Genomic DNA, 12,796 nt, shown 5'->3' on the forward strand with positions numbered 1-12,796 from the left:
GGCCACAAAGGTCAACCTTGGAAACCTCAATAACCATTCTTTTCTTTTCTACTTGTGATTTGCTCTTACACCAGAATATTTCAGCTCAAAAACAAGCAATTTCCGAGCATCAGATCAGGTAGACTGATCACCTGCTGATGCCTTCCAACCACCCACCTTTGTTTCTTTCTGAAACAAAGAACAGAAACTGCCATCAACTCAGAGAAGCAGAAGTGAATCTCCTACTTCTCATCCCTCCAGAGAAGCCAGAAAAACTTGGTTAGAGACACCTGCTAGGGGATTTATTCCAGTAGGATGAACCACACAGCTTGTTTCTTATTGTTGTTCAGTCGCTAAATTGTGCTCTTTGTGACCCCCATGGACTGTAGCCCTCCAGACTCCTCTGTCCATGGGAATTCTCCAGGCAAGAATACTGGAGTGAGTTGCCATGCCCTCCTCCAGGGAATCTTCCCAACCCAGGGATTGAACCCAGGTCTCCTGCATTGCAGGTAGATTCTTTACCAGCTAAGCTACCAGGGAAGCCCATGTTATATGCTAGGCTGTCATAAAATACCAGACTGGTGGCTTAAACAATAGAAATTTATTTTCACACAATTATAGAGGCTAGAGATACAAGATGAAGATGTTGGCAAGATTGGTCTCTCCAGAGGCCTCTCTCCTTGGCTTGAACATGGCCATCTTCACACTATGTCCTCATACAGCCTTTCCTCTGTGTGCATGGGTCCATAGTCTCTTTTCATGCGTCCAAATTTTCTCTTATATGGACACCAGGGAGGCTGGATAAGGCCAACCCTAACATTCTCATTTTAACTTCATCACCTCTTTGAAAGCCCTATCTTCGAATACAGTCACACTGGGAAGTACCATTAAGACTTCAACATATGAATTTTGGGGAGGAACACAATTCAGCCCATAGCACTATTGATATAGAAAATGTCCACTACATATAAATCTTCAAGGTGGGAACCTGCATTCCATCAGTATCAGGCAGGAGTGAAACTGCAGCTCGCCCTCCAGCTCCTATTGCTGAAGATCCTTCAGCTCCCTCATCTCACTTCCTCTCCCTCCTCCAGTCAGTAACTCTTCTTGCCTGTTCACTCGATGCCAGCCCCCGCATGTCAGCTATTGTCCTGTGCTACTCTACTTTTCGAGGTACTATACTGTAAGATTTAAAATGTTTCTTTTATTTTCTGTTTGTTTTTTATGTATTATTCATGTGAAAAGTATTAGAAACTTATTACAGTATGATGCAGCTGATCGTGTTAGTTGGGTAGCTAGGCTAATCTTGTTGGACTTAGGAACAAATCAGACTTGCAAACATGCTCTCCGAACAGAACTTGTTTATATGTAGGGGACTTACTGTAAGTTATGTGCATGCCTTAATATGTAATAAAATTATAAATGTATAATATAAACATATCATGTGCATATATATTTTTAGCCTATCAAACTGTTAAATTATGCCATTCCCTTGCTTAAAACCCTCCAACAGTTTTCCCACTGGCTTAAAATAAAAGCAAAATTCTCCCCAAGGCCCTACAAGGTCAACCCCCACCATGCCCTCACTTCCTCCCACTGCCCCCTCACTCACTCTGCTTCAGCCCTACTGGCCTCCTTGCTGATGGGCACAGTCATGTCTCTGGGGGGTTTTCCTCTGCTATTTTCTCCTCCTAGAGCACTCTCCTCTCAGATATCCTCCTTCCTTTCACCCTGCTGCCAGAAAACTGTCTAAAACAGCATCCTCCACCTCTTGCTGTCCCCTGGCATGAGTGCTAAGTCGCTTCAATCATGTCTGACTCTTTGCAACCCCATAGACTGTAGCCCACCAGGCTCCTCTGTTCATGGGATTTTCCAGGCAAGAATAATGGAGCAGATTGACATGTCCTCCTCCAGGGGATCTTCCTGACCCAGGGATCAAACCCACATCTCCTGCACTGGCAGGCAGCTTCTTTACCACTAGGGCCACCTTGGAAGCCCCACTGTCCCCTACTTTACTTAATTTTCTCCATAGAATTGAGCACTAATCCTATATCAGAGCAAGGTGTCTTTGATATATACCTTTGTTGAGTGGGCTCCCAACACTTGGAAATGAATTGTCCAAGGAGACCTGTGCTTGGACAGCAAGAGACTTTATTGGAAAGTGGTCCCCAGGCAGAGAGCAGCAGGAAAACTGCTTTGCCACATGGCTCACTGTCTCAGGTTGTATGGTAATGCGATTAGTTTCTAGGTTGTCTCTGGTCAGTCATCACCCTTGGCCCATAGTCTGAGTCAGGGTCCTTCCTGGTGGCCTGAGCATCTCTCAGCCAAGACGGATTCCAGTGCAAAGGATTCTGGGAGGATGGTTGTCTCCTCCCTCTTTTGGCCCCTCCCAAATTCTCCCGGTTAGTTTTCAGGTGGTAGTACCAAGTTCCTCATTGGGACCTCCTGTTGTGAGACAACTCACCCAAGTGGTTATCATCATGCCTGGCCAAGGTGGGCGGCTTCAGTCGACGATTATCTAACACCTTTATTTGCTTGTTTATGTTTGTTTCCTGCACCAGAAAGTAAGATCAATAAGAAGAGAAATTCAGGCTATTTTGTCCCCCACTGTATCCCCAGAATAATGTCTGGACACAGTAGGCAGTAGAAAAAAAAAAAAAAGGTGGATAGTAGATAAATAGATAGATAGATAGAGGGCTTCCCTGATGGCTCAGCAGGTAAAGAATCTGCCTGCAATGCAGGGGACACAGGTTCAATCCCAGGGTGGGGAAGAGCCCTTGGAGGAGGAAATGGCAACCCACGCCAGTATTCTTGCCTGGGAAATCCCATGGACAGAGCACCCTGGAGGGTTACAGTCCATAGAGGGTCACAAAGAGTTGGACACAACAGAGCGAGTAAGCACATAGGTAATGATTTCCCTATATGTTATCTATATCTGGTTTATACTATATAATATATACCAGTTCAGTTCAGTCGCTCAGTCGTGCCCAACTCTTTGAAACCCCATGGACTGCACAGCACGCCAGGCTTCCCCATCCATCACTGACTCCCAGAGCTTGCTCAAATTCATGTCCATTGAGTCAATGATGCCATCCAACCATCTCATTCTCTGTCGTCCCCTTCTCCTCCTATAACTTTATTATATATATATATAATATATATGGAAAAGAAATAATTAGATTTCTATCTAAAGAGATTGAAATACTTGTACCAACTACAAATGGATTTCCTTGGATCCAGCCTCAACATTTTGTTTCATGCAAAAGAAACACAAAACCAGTTCTAAGGGTCTTGCAAAACAAGTTAGTCATTACTGAAGTCTTCAAGACACAGCAGAGGAAGTGGAATGATATCACACAAGACTTACCCAATTCCCTTTTATAGCTGTCCTTTAGTCTCCAAGAAGGATTGGTTCCTGGACCCTCCAGACATGAAAATCCACGAACGCTCAAGTCCCTGTATAAAATGGTTTATCAGTAGTATTTGATATAGATGTGCATATAAACTTATGCACATGCTCCCTTATATTTTAAATCATCTCTAGGTTATTTATAATACCTAACACAATGCAAAAGCTAAGAAAATAGTTGTGGATGCAAAGCAAATTCAAGTTTTGCTTCCCGAGACTTTCTCAAATTTTTTATGTTTATTTATTTATTTGGCTGCACTGGGTCTTAGTTGCGGCACGTGGGATCTAGTTCCCTGATCAGGGATTGAACCTGGGCCCCCTGCCTTGAGAACACAGAGTCTTAGCAACTGAAGTACCCTGGGATTCCCTGGGAAGTCCCTGGGATTTTTAAAAATATTTCCAATCCGAGGTTCATAGAATCTGTGGATACAGAACCTGCAGATATAGTGGGTTAACTTTACTTTCCTTTTCCTCTTTATGGCTGACCCAGTCTCTTTCCTCTCCTTCAAAATTCCACCTGCCTCTTCTCTGCCCCTCTCTCCCAATTGTTATACTGTTCGTGGAGTTCTCCAGGCAGGAATACTGGAGTGGATTGCCATTTCCTCCTCCAGATAGTGGAGGACAGAGGAGCCTGGCGTGCTGTAGTCCATGGGGTCGCAGAGAGTCAAACAGCACTTAGCGGCTGAAAAACAACAATAACACAATTTTTTTTTTAATTTAAGTATAATTGCTTTACAGTATTGCATTGGTTTCTACCAAATATCAACAGGAATCAGCCATAGACAGCCCAGCCTTTATATCTTTTTCTCCTAAGGGTAGATTTATATCCCTTCTTATGTAAATCAGCTTAGCCTCTCTTAGTTTTTCCAGTTTCTCTTGTCCCTCCAGTCTTACCCTATTCAATACAACAAAGGATTCAGGTCCAGAAATACTTTGTATGCCTCAGAATATGAGAGGAGACACTGAAATCTTTTATTTTGACCCTCATATATGTGAGTAAGTGTGCCTATGTGCGTGTATATACGTTTGTGTTTTTGTGTGTGTATGTGTATACATCTATATACCATTTTCAAAGAGATACATAATGAAAAGGTAAATACCATTTTCAAATATAAATGAAGGTACATCAAAGATCATATGAACTCATAGGACATCCCTGGTGGTCCAGCGGTTAAGACTTCGCCTTTCAATGCAGGGGGTGCAGATTCCATCCCTGGTCTGCGAGCTGAGATCCCACATGCCTTGGGATGGCCAAAAGACCAAAACATAAAAAACAGAAACAATGTTGTAACAAATTCAATAAAGACTTTTTCAAAGTCATGAAAAAAATTACATCAGCTCATTAATTGATGAGGGAATCTATGAAATGTTAAGACATGCTCAGAGGCAATTCAAAGAGCAGATACACATGTACACAAACATATTGCTATATAAATCAGTCACAAATTCTGAAATGATATGCTAACTCATGCAAAAGCTGGTTAATATTCTATAGGGCGATACTACAATGTAATGTTCAGAATTATATTTTCTATGACAGAAAACTACATATCTACCAGACAAAATGCATCTTTGTCTAGGGAAAGAGCCATTTCCACTACTATCAAGTTTCTTCATGTTATCTTCTATGCCTACAGAGTTGTGAAATTGCTTGGCAATAGAAAGTCCATAAAAGGTGAATCTCAACGCCCCATAGAATCAGATAATCCTTGATACTCAGCTCTCCATAAAAGGAAACTCGGTCATATTGTTACTGAGTCCAGGCTCGCTCTGCTTACCACACAACCAGCCAATAAATTTGAGAGACGAGGTGTTGAGACAAGGAAAATCACTTTATTTGAAAGCTGGTTTATTGAGAAAATGGCACACTAATGTCTCAAAATAACTATCAGGGTCTAGATTCCAGGTTCCTTTATAGAATAGAGATGTCGGGTGGGGGGTAAGGAAGCAAAGAAGAAAGCCCATTGCGTGTGTGTATGCTCAGTGCAGGCTCCTCTATCCATGGGATTTCCCAGACAAGAATACCAGAGTGGGTTGCCATTTCCTCCTTCAGGGGATCTTCGCAACCCAGGGATCGAAGCAATGTCTCCTGCAATGCAGGCAGAGTCTTTTACCACTGAGTCATCAGGGAAGCCCTACAAAGTCCATTAATCTTGCAAATATCTCCTGGAGGATGTGTGTAGCCATCCACAGGTGGACAGGGTCTTGAACAAAGACACTTTAGTTTAATATTCAGGCAGTAGGGCAGGGTTCCCTGTGGCAGGCCATTATGTACAAGCAGTGAACAAAAGCAACAGGAAGCACAGGTTAAAGTAACAGATCCAACCTGGAGTCAGAATGGGCTCTTCCTTGCAACATTTTGTCCATTAACAAATCTTGGACATGAGGTGTATTTGGATGCAGATATATATATACCTAGAAAAAAATTCCATAACTTAAACAGCAGTTATCTCTAAGTGTGTATTTTTATTAAAATTTCACTTTCTTTTTTGTCCTTTTCTCATAAAAATTGCATCATTTATGTTTACAAGAAATAAATTGTGGCATTGTTGCAGAAACCAGTACTCGAGAAACCAAGCACCACACTCGGAGAGTTGGAGAGTTCAGGTTTATTACGCTGGCGGGCCCAGAGGAGTTAAACTCCAAGCTCTGAGCCCCGAACAAACGGATTACAGAGTTTTTATAGACAGACTATAGTGGGCAACACTAGCTCTTAATAGGCTGGTTTAAACCAAGGGGTTTCGTGTACTCAGGAACATTGGTCACGATGGGGAGGGGGATGCCTGACCTGGACAGGCATGATTAAGCAGGTTTGCAGGGGCTGGGCAACTGCAAAGAGCAGGACAAGGGTGAGTGAGACAAACTCCAGCTCCTAGTATTGCCAGTCCCCACTTTCTGAGACTATGTGACCTACGTGACCTAGATTTTGCAAGGGGCAAGCTGAGTTACAGAGGCAGAAGGAGCAGGAGGTTATGTCAAAATTTAACTTTTCCTCTTCAGCATAACATATAATGTGATGCTCGACATCACATTAATTGAATTCAACAAACTAAATATATATGTATTAATATGACCAAGGGCTTCCCTGGTGGCTCAGTGGTAAAGAACCTGCCTATAATGCAGGAGACACAGGTTCAATCCCTAGGTCAGGAAGATCCCCTGGAGAAGGAAATGGCAACCCACTCCAGTATTCTTGCCTGGAAAATCCCATGGACAGAGGAGCCTGGTGGGCTACAGTCCATGGGGTCACAAAGAGTCAGACACAGATGAGCGACTGAGCCTGCACCATGAGTGTGTATATGTCAATCCCAATCTCCATTATTCTGTTTCCTCAGGTACTGGTGCAGTTGCCTTCATTTCATACTCTTCTCTTGGAAACATCATAAATGCAACTTTTTTTGAAGAGATGAATGAGAAAGATCAAGTTTACCTGAACTCACAGGTAGTAAGTGCTGCTATTGAACCCAAAAAGAACACACCTCTCTCCAAGCCTGTGATTCTAAATTTTCAGCACATGAAGGTGAGTCAAAGCTGCAATTTGTACTTGCTTGGGTTTCATGGATGTTAGACCAAACAATTTGCATATACTCCCTGTCAATGGTTCTGGACCTGCACTGTCCAGTGTCATAACCAGGAGCCAACTAGAGTTACTGAGCATTTGAAGTATGTGAGTCTGAATTGAGATTTTTGAAGGGTTAGCATTTCCAGATTTAGAATTAGTATTTCCAGACTTTGAAGACTTTGTAAGAAAAATAATGTGTTAAGCATCTCAATAATTTTATAGTGATTACATATATTGACTTATATTGACACATTCAGTTCAGTTCAGTCGCTCAGTTGTGTCCGACTCTTTACGACCCCATTAACCGCAGCACGCAGGCCTCCCTGTCCATCACTAACTCCCGGAGTCCACCCAAACCCATGTCCATTGAGTCGGTGATGCCATCCAACCATCTCATCCTCTGTTGTCCCCCTCTCCTCCTGCCCTCAATCTTTCCCAGCATCAGGGTCTTTTCAAATGAGTCAGCTCTTTGCATCAGGTGGCCGAAGTATTGGAGTATCAGCTTCAACATCAGTCCTTCCAATGAACACACAGGACTGATCACCTTTAGGATGGACTGGTTGGATCTCCTTTCAGTCCAAGGGACTCTCAAGAGTCTTCTCCAACACCACAGTTCAAAAGCATCAATTTTTCGGCGTTCAGCTTTCTTTATAGTCCAACTCTCACATCCATACATGACCACTGGAAAAATCACTGACTAGATGGACCTTTGTTGGCAAAGTAATGTTTCTGCTTTTTAATATGCTGTCTAGGTTGGTCATAACTTTGCTTCCAAGGAGTAAGCATCTTTTAATTTCATGGCTGCAGTCACCATCTGCAGTTATTTTAGAGCCCCCAAAAATAAAGTCTGACACTGTTTCCACTGTTTCCCCATCTATTTTCCATGAAGTGATGGGACCGGATGCCATGATCTTTGTTTTCTGAATGTTGAGCTTTAAGCCAACTTGTTCACTCTCCACTTTCACTTTCATCAAGAGGCTTTTTAGTTCCTCTTCACTTTCTGCCATAAGGGTGGTGTCATCTGCATATCTGAGGTTATTGATATTTCTCCCAGCAATCTTGATTCCAGCTTGTGTTTCTTCCAGTCCAGCGTTTCTCATGATATACTCTGCATATAAGTTAAATAAGCAGAGTGACAATATACAGCTTTGACATACTCCTTTTCCTATTTGGAACCAGTCTGTTGTTCCATGTCCAGTTCTAACTGTTGCTTCCTAAATGATATTATTTTGAATATGCGTACTTGCATGCTAAGTCACTTCAGTCATGTCTGACTGTTTGTGACACTATGGACTGTATCCCTCCAGGCTCCTCTGTCAATGGGATTCTCCAGGCAAGTATACTGGAGTGGGTTGCCATGCCCTCCTTCAGGGGATCTTCCCGACCCAGGGATCAAACCTGTGTCTCTTTTGTCTCCTGCGTTGGCAGGCAGGTTCTTTACCACTAGTGACACCTGGAAAGCCCTATTTTGAATATAGAGGGCTAAATAAAATAGGTTCCTAAAATTGATTTGATCTGTTTCTTTTCCTTTTTTAATGTGGTAGAAATGTTCAAATTATTAATACATAAGTGATTTACATGATATTTCTCTTGTGCAGTGTCATTTTAGTACATGGAATTATTTTAGTTGCACGTACCTCCTACGTCTGTGAAATCTGAATTGAGACATAGTATTTATTCTTGCATAGACACATGCAATTAATTACTAAGACTACATAATTCAATTAGAAGGAAAATTTTTATATAATCCATTGCCTTCTTGCATTCTCTGCCCAAACTCTTAAAGGCAGGAGGGTTAATAGCCAGACATAGCCAACTCCATTTAGAAAGTAAGAGTTGCAAGATATCCTGCCATTGTTTCACAACATAGATGAACCTTGAGGGCATTATGGCTAAGTGAAGTAAGTCAGACACAGAAAGAAATATCAAATGATCTCATCTATACGTGGAATCTGAGAAAACCAAGCTCACAGAAACAAAGGACAGATTGGTGGTTGCCAGGGATGGCAGGTGGGAGAAACAGGTAAAAATGATCAAAGGTTACAAGCTTCCAGTTATAGATGAATGAGTTCTGGGGATGTGATGGAAAGAAGGATGACTCCAATTTAACAATACTGTATTGTATATTTGAAAGTTGCTGAGAGAGTAGCTTTTAAAAGTTCTCACCACAAAATGCAAATTGTAATTATGTGAAGTGATGGACATTAACTACCTTATTGCAATAATTATTTTGCAGTAGATACATATATCAATCATTACATTGTATACCTTAAACTTATACAATGCTATATACCAAATCTCAATAAAACTAGAAAAAATAATATTTTTTACATTTTAAGAAAACAAGAATGAAGTGAGGGAAGATGAAGAAACATAGGTTTTCTCCATCTGATGCATGAAATCTAGGTATGAATTTTTTGATGTAGGGCATGGGACAGCAGGCATGGAGTGAGACATCTAGGGATGGTCCAGTGGATTATCAAAGGAGATATGGCCCCCAAACAGGAGACCATCTAGCTCATCTCCTTGGCCCAATTAAATGATGCTCTGGACATCCTTGAGACCAAAAAAAGAGAGAGAGAAACTTAAGGCTGACTTTCTTCTCCCTCCTGGTGATGTCTCTTCCCTACACTAGCCCTGTCATCGCAAGAGCAATTACTGTGTTGTAAGAGGTCAAGGCAGAATTGATATAGAAATCAGGGAAATTTGACTTAGAGAGTACTTGGAAGAAAACTTGCAGTTCAGTTCAGTTCAGCCGCTCAGTCATGTCCGACTCTTTGCAACCCCATGAATCGCAGTACGCCAGGCCTCCCTGTCCATCACCAGCTCCCGGAGTTCACTCAGACTCACGTCCATTGAGTCAGTGATGCCATCCAGCCATCTCACCCTCTGTCGTCCCCTTCTCCTCCTGCCCCCAATCCCTCCCAGCATCAGAGTCTTTCCCAATGAGTCAACTCTTCGCACGAGGTGGCCAAAGTACTGGAGTTTCAGCTTTAGCATCATTCCTTCCAAAGAAATCCCAGGGCTGATCTCCTTCAGAATGGACTGGTTGGGTCTCTTTGCAGTCCAAGGGACTCTCAAGAGTCTTCTCCAACACCACAATTCAAAAGCATGAATTCTTTGGCGCTCAGCCTTCTTCACAGTCCAATTCTCACATCCATACATGACCACAGGAAAAACCATAGCCTTGACTAGACGGACCTTTGTTGGCAAAGTAATGTCTCTGCTTTTCAATATGCTATCTAGGTTGGTCATAACTTTCCTTCCAAGGAGTAAGCGTCTTTTAATTTCATGGCTGCAGTCACCATCTGCAGGGATTTTAGAGCCCCCAAAAATAAAGTCTGACACTGTTTCCACTGTTTCCCCATCTATTTTCCATGAAGTGATGGGACCGGATGCCATGATCTTCATTTTCTGAATGTTGAGCTTTAAGCCAACTTGTTCACTCTCCACTTTCACTTTCATCAAGAGGCTTTTTAGTTCCTCTTCACTTTCTCCCATAAGAGTGGTGTCATCTGCATATCTGAGGTTATTGATATTTCTCCCGGCAGTCTTGATTCCAGCTTGTGCTTCTTCCAGCCCAGCGTTTCTCATGATGTACTCTGCATATAAGTTAAATAAGCAGGGTGACAATATACAGCCTTGACGTACTCCTTTTCCTATTTGGGTGGGTCTTATACTCTTTTTCTATTTGACCCCCATGGTGGAGGACAAAGTCCTGAAACCAGTAACATCTTGCAAAATTCTGACTCCCAGAGAGAGAGATGAGCTTGTTTTCTGTTATGTGGAATCCCAGTAGAACTGGGATTCTGGGGGCAGGTATATGGTGGTCATCTTCTTCACTTAAAATAGAAATCAGCTGATCCTCTTTAACCCATGGTGTCACCAGCCAAGGCTGACACGCAGAGTTGTCCCTCCCAAGGAATGACATGAGGAGCCTGTTCTATTTTCAGGTGAAGCCCAGGGTCAAGAAGACCTTCTGCGTCTACTGGAAAGACACAAAGGAGGGCGGCCGCTGGTCCAAGGATGGCTGTGCTCTGAGACAAGCGAACAAGACTCACACGATATGCAGCTCCACTCACCTGTCCAGTTTCGCTGTTCTCATGGCCTTGCATGGCCAGGTAGGATGTAACTATTGAATTCCTCTAGCTAACCCTTTTTGAGGCCTTGCTAGGTGGCCCTATGGTAAAGAACCTGCCTGCCAGTGCAGGAGATGTAACAGACGTGGGTTTGATCGCTGGGTTGGGAAGATCCCCTAGAGAAGGAAATGGCGACCCACTCCAATTCTTGCCTGGAAAACCCTATGGACAGAGGAGCCTGGCAGGCTACAGTCCACAGGATCACAAAGAGTCAGACACAGCTGAGCAACTCACACTACTACACTACTGGGTGGCCATCACTGCTATAAAGAAAAGTTTAACAGATCAAGTCTGGAGTGATAGGAGAAGCATACTGCTTTAGATAGAGTGATCGGAGGAGAATGAGCTATTCAAGCTGAAATCTGAATATTAAGTCAGCAGTGTTACAACGTGGATGAATCTCAAAAATACCACGCTGAGTGAAAGATGTTAGACACAAAGGACCATATACTGTAGGGTTCCACTTACTTGACATGTCTAGGATAGGCAAATCTGGCCTTCCCTGGTGGTCAGTGGTTAAGGATCTGCCTTATACAAGGGACACCTTTGGGCATAAGACACTCTTATACAGGGTTTGATCCCTGGTCTGGGAGGATCCCACATGCTGAGGAGCAACTGAGCTTGTGCACCACAACACATGAGCTTGTGCTCTGTAGCCTACTAGCCGCAACTACTGAGCCCACGTGCCACGAGTACTAAAGCCGACTCGCCCTAGAGCCTGTGCTCTGCAACAAGGGAAGCCACCGCAGTAAGAAGCCCTCACACAGCAACAAGAGAGTCGCCCCCACCCGCTACAACTAGAGAAAGCCCACAAGCAGCAATGAAGACCCAGCACAGCCAAATATAAAATAAACTTTAAAAATAAATATTTGGAATAGGCAAATCCATGAGACAGAGCACACAAACCCAGTGGGTTCTAGAAAGAATAGAGTGAATGAGAGGGAAGTGGGAAAAGTCAGGTTTGGAGAGAAGGGAGCAGAGGAAAAGTGTCAGACCACAAATGCCATAGTCAGAAGTTTAGATTTCATTCAAATTGCAGTGGAGAGACAATAGAGGACGTGCATCAGGGATGCTACAGATTTATGTTATTAGAAAGTATCTCTGGCTCCTGAGTCAAGAATGGTCAGCGGTTCAGCAGAAGTAGCCCGGCAGAGAGATGATGGTGCTCAGGATTTGGATGGCATCTGCAGAGTTGGTGGGAAAAGGTCAGATTGACATATATCCTAAAGGTGGGTTCAGAGGACATATTGATGACATCGGCTGGGTGACAGCACACAGGAAGTCTGCACCCCTCCCTTCATTGCAGAGATACAGGTGGTCTGCCTATTTTGGGATGCCAAATTCCAAGGGGTGGGAGAATATAATCCCAGGGCAGGAAAGCATGACTGTGGTCCCCTCTCTGCTGGGTCCCAGGAGGAGGATCCCACACTGAATGTGATCACCTACGTGGGGCTGAGCCTCTCCCTGCTCTGCCTCCTCCTGGCGGCCCTCACCTTCCTGCTGTGCAAAGCCATCCAGAACACCAGCACCTCGCTCCACCTGCAGCTCTCGCTCTGCCTCTTCGTGGCCCACCTGCTCTTCCTCACAGCCATCGACAGAACTGAGAACAAGGTACTTATACTGTCCCAGAATGTGCCTGCCTCAGGGGATCCTGAATTCATGGGGCCATGCTGCCTCTGACCCCTCAATAATATAGCCTAGGGTCCT

The 12,796-nt window shown here is 43.5% G+C and overlaps 1 protein-coding gene across 1 annotated transcript in view; it reads left to right on the plus strand.

Moving 5' to 3' along the window:
- The window catches only part of ADGRE3 (adhesion G protein-coupled receptor E3), a 62,063-nt gene that overhangs the window by 38,753 nt on the left and 10,514 nt on the right, over positions 1-12,796 (plus strand). Inside the window, exons 8-10 of the mRNA XM_055539035.1 lie at positions 6,724-6,908; positions 10,904-11,071; positions 12,503-12,700. Of these exons, the coding sequence (XP_055395010.1) occupies positions 6,724-6,908; positions 10,904-11,071; positions 12,503-12,700 (551 nt within the window). The remainder of the gene's footprint in view (positions 1-6,723; positions 6,909-10,903; positions 11,072-12,502; positions 12,701-12,796) is intronic.

This window comes from Bubalus kerabau, chromosome 1 (genome assembly GCF_029407905.1).
Source record: "Bubalus kerabau isolate K-KA32 ecotype Philippines breed swamp buffalo chromosome 1, PCC_UOA_SB_1v2, whole genome shotgun sequence".
NCBI classification, from domain to species: domain Eukaryota; kingdom Metazoa; phylum Chordata; class Mammalia; order Artiodactyla; family Bovidae; genus Bubalus; species Bubalus kerabau.